Source organism: Triticum aestivum, chromosome 5D (assembly GCF_018294505.1).
Source record: "Triticum aestivum cultivar Chinese Spring chromosome 5D, IWGSC CS RefSeq v2.1, whole genome shotgun sequence".
Classification (NCBI taxonomy): domain Eukaryota; kingdom Viridiplantae; phylum Streptophyta; class Magnoliopsida; order Poales; family Poaceae; genus Triticum; species Triticum aestivum.
Window position 1 is genome coordinate 546,766,848 of NC_057808.1, and position 6,846 is coordinate 546,773,693.

A 6,846-nucleotide genomic window follows, 5' to 3' on the forward strand; every position below is an offset into this window, starting at 1 on the left:
GCTTTGGCATTGTACGTGGTCGTGTCGAGTATTAGAAGCCACATGTCCTATGGCAAATCATGATATGTTGCTTTATTTTGCACAAAATCATCATTGAAGATAAGAGGCGTGCCAACACAATGCAAACAGGATACATAGATTCCTCGCAGTCATCAAGTTATCAAGAACCGGAAAGTTCATACTCAGCTTCAAGATGATCTTGTTGAGCACTTGTGGGCACTTCAGAGTACTTGATTGTTGTGCTTCAACATGCTCTTCCTTTGGATTATTACTTCGTTGGACCTTTCGTGTGTTTGAACTTGAATAATTCAATTTGCAATGTTTGTGGATTGTGTGAACCTTAATTGTCAAGTTTGGATATAGTATACGTGTGCAAACATGTAGGAGTAGTTGAAATGAAATTTGCAAAACAAAAGTTAGAAGAGTTGGCAATAAAATTTTTAAGGAGTTAGTAAGTTATAGACTTTTTTTTTAACTCCTCAATCAAATTTGAGGAGTTGACGCCGCCGGGGTTCCGTCCGTGCAAAACCGATCCGAAAGCATTCCTCTTGAGGTCGAGTTGAGGTGCCAAAATCTTGAGTCAGGGTCCCGGCGGGGACAGCCTCGCCGGCCAATCCAACCCTCGCGGGCGGGGCGGGATGGTGGACGAGCTCGGCGAGGACCGGCGGAGCGCCGCTGCTACTGGTGACTGGCCCCCGGCTCAGCCCAGATCCGGCCGGGAGGGGCAGGTGAATCTTCCTCTCCAGATACGGCATATGATATGTGTCTCTCCAGATTCGTTCCTTCGTTGGCCGCCCGGAAACTGCCCGTTCCTTCTTTGTTTTCCTTGGGTTCCTTGGGTTCATAGCCAGATTAGAGCAGAGATAGAAGCAAGCACGTTTCATACAGGGATGCGGTTAAAATAAATACTAGTAATACTGCGCAGTCCATCTCATCCAGGAATCTAGGAATTAACAACAAATTCTACTCCACGACGCATAGAAAAGCAATTAAACCACAAACAAATTCCGAGCTATTCCTTCCTCGTTTCCTGCTCCTGTCCGTCATGGCATGCCGGCTCGCCCTATCCAGGGTAGTATTTCTTTCCTTTCCTTTCATTGTGTTACTTCTTCAATCGCTATGAATGATCTCGACCAATCTTGGGGCTTCAAGCCCGAAGGAACACCAGGTGTTCGTCCATGTGCTTAATGCTAGCTAGCTAGCTCATCGATTTCCCTCAAAAAACAAAAAAGAAAAAGGCTAGCTCATCGATGCTGAAACCGCGACACTGCCGCATCTCTGCGTTTCAGAGTGCTGCCCTTTGGATCTAGGGCTTATTGTTGAATACCACCATATGTTCAGGTCATCTTAATTTCTCTGCGTGCTTGTGTCACAGGCTGGGACGCATCTTGCAAGGCGTGGATTGGCAAACGTGATTCGCGGCGAGGTAGCGGCGTCCGCGAAATCAACCACTGGTGCGGGTATGCATTCATCATTGCTTTAATCCATCTACTTATGTGCCAACTGCCGACAACTACTGCTACTACTTTTGGATGAAATTGGCCCCTGCGGAAGGATGACATACACGCAGAGAAAACAAGACTTAATTATGCTGCCCAATATCCTGCTTTCGATCATACAGATATCACATTATATTCTGCGATCGACTTTGATTTGTTGGTTTGAAAAGATGACTAATTAGTTTTCTTTTTAACTCTGATGATGCTTAATAATGCAGGCGGTGTGCTTAGAAACCTACAGAGGAGATACACGTCAAATTATTTTGAACAGAGGGCACGGGCCTGCTTTGAAGCCGATTCTCTTCTTAAAGAGATTAATGACCAAGAAGCTATACGAGAGTTTGAAACGCAGAATCCCTTGCACTCCTCAGCTCTCTCCAAGTACATAAACGCCCGCATCAGTGCTGAGTTCAAAACTCGAGGTACCCGCCGTTTCTTTTCACGCATTCCTTTCGCTAACTGTATGTTATTCTTTTCCCACGAAAAAAGAAGCGCACAACTTATTTTACAACTTGTTTTCTGCGGAAGAAATTGCTAAGTCAGAACCGGCACGCAATTTCTTTGGCAACTTGTTTTCTCCAGGAGGAACTGCTAAGTCAGAACCGGTGCGCAATTTTTTTGGCAACTTGTTTTCTCTAGGAGGAACTGCTAAGTCAGAACCAGCGTGCAATTTTTTTGGCAACTTGTTTTCTCCAGGAGGAACTGCTAAGTCAGAATCGGTCCACCCGTCCAAACCATTGGACATAGCTTCTTGGATTGTGATGGGGACCACTGCAGCCTATCTTGGCCTTGTGCTCTATGCTATGCTTAACAGATCGGATGAGCTAGGCACGGATGAAGAATATCGTAATTTTTCTATCAAAGTGTTGGATGATTCGAACAAGGGGGTCACTGGAAAAGGCTGTACCTTGGATGAAGTGAACAAAGTGTTGGATGATTCGAGTAAGGGGGTCACTGGAAAAAGCCGTACCTTGGATGAAGTGAACAAAGTGTTGGATGATATAATCAAAGCCGTGGAATATTTGAAGAAGGCGGCCACAAATTCAAGTGCGGAGCCCAGTGATGTCAGTGGAAAAGGCGGTAACTTTGATGATGTGAACAAAGGGACCACAGATTCAAGCAGGAAGTCCAGTTACGTTGACGCCAAAAAAGGTAGCGTGTCGATGAAATCAACCACAGGATTCCGTGGTGTCAAGGGAGTTGACGAAGCAAAAGCTGAGCTCGAGGACTTAGTTCACTACCTAAGGAATCCCAAGGTGAGAGACATCACCATCACCAATTAAGAAACTTTGTATGCAGCCTGGTGCAATTCAGTTCTCCTTTTTGTTTCTGTAGACTAGATGTTGATTGAATTGTTTACCTAGCATGCTTAATTTGCAGCATTTCACGAGCCTTGGTGGCAAGCTTCCAAAGGGTGTTCTGCTTGCTGGCCCACCAGGCACAGGGAAGACCATGTTGGCGAGAGCTGTAGCCGAGGAAGCTGGCGTCCCATTCTTTGCACGCAGCGGCAGCGAGTTCGAGGAGATGTGGGTGGGTGTTGGGCCTAAAAGAGTGAGGGAGCTCTTCAGTGAAGCAAAGAAGCAATCCCCTTGCATCATATTCATCGATGAAATCGACACCATCGCTGGGCAAAGGCAAGTAAATGACAGAAATGGGGCGAGGGAAACTCTGAACCAGCTGCTCGTTGAGATGGATGGCTTCAAGCAGAATGACGGTATCATTGTTCTCGCAGCGACCAACTCCCCACAGTCGCTAGATAAAGCCGTTATTAGACCCGGGCGTTTTGACCGTCATGTTCAGGTTCCTAATCCAGATGTTGAGGGCCGGCGGCAGATCCTAGAGGCTTGTATGTCAAAGGTACATACTCTGTCCAGAAGTATAAGGCGTCTTCGTAATGTTCAACGCAAGACTTTGACCTTTCACTACAAATCTTATTTTTTCAGGTCAAAGCCAAGGGTGTGGATCTGATGACCATTGCGAGGGGGACACCAGGATTCTCAGGTGCAACCCTTACAAACTTGGTGAATGAGGCTGCTCTGAAGGCTGCCAAGGATGGGTCGGAAGCTGTTACGATGGATCACATTGAATATTCCAAGGACAAGATCATGATGGGCAGCGAGCGCAAATCGGCGGTGATACCTGATAACTGCAGGAACATGACTGCGTACCACACGGGAGGAAGGGCCCTTGTTGCTATCCACACGGATGGCGCTCACCTTATCTACAAGGCTACCATTATCCCGAGGGGAAACTCTCTTGGCATGGTGATCCAGATGCCTGAGGAAGAAGATGCCTATAAATTCTCAAGGAAGAAGATGCTGGCGAAATTGGACATCCTCATGGGCGGCAAGGTGGCTGAGGAGGTTATATTTGGAGAGAGCGAGGTGAGCTCTGACGCCTTATCTGGTCTAAGAGAGGCGACTCAGCTGGCGACAGACATGGTCACCAAGTATGGAATGAGCCAGCGGATCGGCCCTGTTTGCTACGGCAACAAGAATGATGGGAAGCAGACGGCAACCTTGAGCTGGCAAGCGACAGCCCTGGTCGACGAGGAGGTGAAAGAATTACTGGTCAAGGCTCGCAAGAACGCGGAAAATATTATCACGGCGCACCGCAACGAGCTTAATGTGCTAGCCGACGCCCTTCTCGAGCATGGAACTCTCACTGGGGACCAGATCAAACAGTTGGTAAATGGTCTTAAAATTGGTAATGCGCAGAACCAGGAAACACCATCTTCATCCTAACCCTAGCAGTGGAGATGTACAATGGTTTGGTCGGTCTATGAACTTTTTTTTTCTACTTGCATGCACACAAATGTAAAGAAGATGCACACCGTCTGAATTTCTCTGGTTTTTGTTTCTCTCTTATGAAGGGAATACAGCGTGTGTTTTGGAATACTGTGTTTTGAATCTGTAAACACTCGGTGCTTTTGAATCTCAAATACATGGATGTAATGTGCCCCAAGATTACTAAATTTCTTTTGACCTGTGTGCAGTGGGGTTTTACCCCACTGTAATCCTTATTTATATTTACTATAGAAAAGAGTTCATGTACAAGAGGATTATGCATTGTACAGCCTAGATTATAAGAGACTAGGCAAAAGGGATGCGCTACAGAGTGGTGAACCAATTATAGGAAGCTAGTAAGTAGCATATTGTTTTATTCAACAAGCCACAGTTTGTAGTTCATGCTTGTATATATAATTACTGCCAATTGTGAAAAAAATTCTGCATTAATTACCCCCTCTGAAAATCTTGTTATTTTCCTGTTTGGGCAAATAAGATATCAGTACCTACTAGCAAGTAGTAATCCCTAAAAAACACTCTACATAAACCGGCATAAGAGGCTAGGTGTGGTAGATCTTCTCATGGCATAGATCAGCATTAGAACAGAAATAACAATCTATGAGGGAGCACAAGAACACAGCAATAACAATCTGTGGCATGGAATTCATGAAGAGCTTGCAATTTACAAACTCTGGAAACTGGCAAACAGTGTATTACAAGACCGGGGACATGACACAATTGATACATCGTTGAAGCCCACTCGCTACTGGAAATGTCTATGAAAATAGCTAGCAGAGTCCACATATCATATTCTTCAGTGAATAACGCATCCTTCAGTTGCAGAGTCAGTTTCCACCATCACTTGATTACAGCCCATTTGGATGGCTGTGCTTATGGCATAAAAGATACCCAAAACCTCCGAATGAAGCGCATCCGAGACTTGCTCCAGAATTTTTGTTTCTTTCAGGAAGCGCTGTCTGTATTGATTTTCAAAATTTCTGGTGGAGGCCTGACCATCTTTCCTTTTGCTGCTGCTTTTGCCTACCCCCATTTGCTCAACCTTAAAGAGATGCATAAAAAGAGAATCAATATTATGACATATTCCATCAGAAGATCTAATATTACATCCTACATTTGCTCTATTCCTTTCATGTCTCGCCAGGCTGTCCCAGCAGCCCGGTGTTGAGCATTTCTGAGTGAGCATTTTCTTCTTTTTCTTCACCCCCATCAGTTTTTGTCTTCGGTTTGTTCGCTGCTTGTATCACCTCATCGACATTCATTATATCACCCTCCTCTTCTTTGATTCTGTCAAAATATTTGATAGATTTTGCTGGATTCCTTTCTTCCTCTCGATTCGCTTGAAAGTATCTTGCTTCAAACTTTTTACTGCCTTGTAAACTTTCTTTTCTACTTTGTTCTGGACCCCTTGATCGTCCTCTGTGCTCGGTACATCTTTCCGCCAGGACGGCCCATCACTGCCCTGTTTACTGCCTATGCTACTACTTGGCCAGAATTTCGCTTTGTCCTTTGAGCGCCTGGTCCTCTCTTCACCTGAGGCCCGCTTGTTGATAACAACTGTCCTCAGCCATGGCCCAAACTGCCGGGGCCCCGTTCTTGTGGATCCAGTCGGGCATGATTTCTCTGTATGCTCAAGAATTCCGCAGCCATAGCAGAAGTCGGGGATATTCTCGTATGTGAAGGCGACAATCTTTTTCTCCTCCTTTTCATCGTCCCCAAGCGCCGTCAAATCCTCTTCATCATCCTGAATAAAGCATGTTACTAACCTCATAATCGGCACGGTGATGTCCATTCTCACTTTGATCCGCATGAACGCCCCCGTCCAGTCGGCATTCGGGCCAGTATCCACCTCGAGAACCTTCCCAACCTGCTCACCAACCAGCTCCCCGGTCTCCCTGCTCATCGACCCGGCCGGGACGCCGTACGTCCTGACCCAGATCGGCACCGTGTCGAAACTGAGCTCGTCCACGGTGGTGGCTCCGGGCGCAAAATCCTCCATCACCAGCAGATGGCCGGCGAAGCTCCAGGGCCCGGCATCCAGAGCCTTCTCCTTGTCGGCCTCCTGGCGGAAGGTGAAGAGGAACCGGTTTCGGCCGAGGTCCTCGCACTCGACGCCGGAACCGGGGCTCCACACCGCCCCCAGAGACGTCCCCACGTGCTGCGCTATGGCCGGTTTCTCCGAGAGGAGCTTGCCGACCGCCTGGATCTTGCCGCTCGCCTGCGGGGAGGGGCATGGCTGCTGCTGCTGCCTGCCGGTGATCCTGATCCCCTTCTTCTCGGCCTCGGAGAGCTGCAGGCTGCCCAGCTTCCCCTGCAGAAATGCTCTCCTCGAGCCCCCCATTGCCGCAGTGCTGCTAGGAATCCGCCGCCGCCGCCAGGCACAGGAGCCTAGGCTTTCGGTGGTGGCTTCTCTCGGGAATGCCTTCGGAATTCGGATCCTATTCCTCACTCGATTTCAGATGGAGGCGGCAGCGCTGGAACTTGAACACGGGTTGAGTTGAGAGTTGAGACGGGTGAGAGGTTTTTTTTTTTTTTTAAGAATG

At 47.4% G+C, this 6,846-nt stretch overlaps 1 protein-coding gene across 3 annotated transcripts; it reads left to right on the forward strand.

Annotated features, from left to right (window-relative positions):
• Nucleotides 1-534: 534 nt before the first annotated feature.
• Nucleotides 535-4,455, forward strand: LOC123123716 (ATP-dependent zinc metalloprotease FTSH 5, mitochondrial). Of its 3 annotated transcripts, none has more exons than XM_044544292.1 (6): nt 535-728; nt 1,376-1,460; nt 1,718-1,921; nt 2,028-2,755; nt 2,880-3,356; nt 3,443-4,455. In XM_044544292.1, exons 1-6 carry the CDS (start codon nt 639-641, stop codon nt 4,241-4,243), a joined length of 2,385 nt encoding a protein of 794 aa, XP_044400227.1. In that variant the 5' UTR covers nt 535-638; the 3' UTR covers nt 4,244-4,455. The 3 variants fall into 3 exon arrangements, with proteins under 3 accessions (XP_044400227.1, XP_044400228.1, XP_044400229.1); XM_044544293.1 differs by having other exon boundaries at nt 2,082-2,755; XM_044544294.1 differs by lacking the exon at nt 535-728 and adding an exon at nt 954-1,072.
• Nucleotides 4,456-6,846: the final 2,391 nt, after the last annotated feature.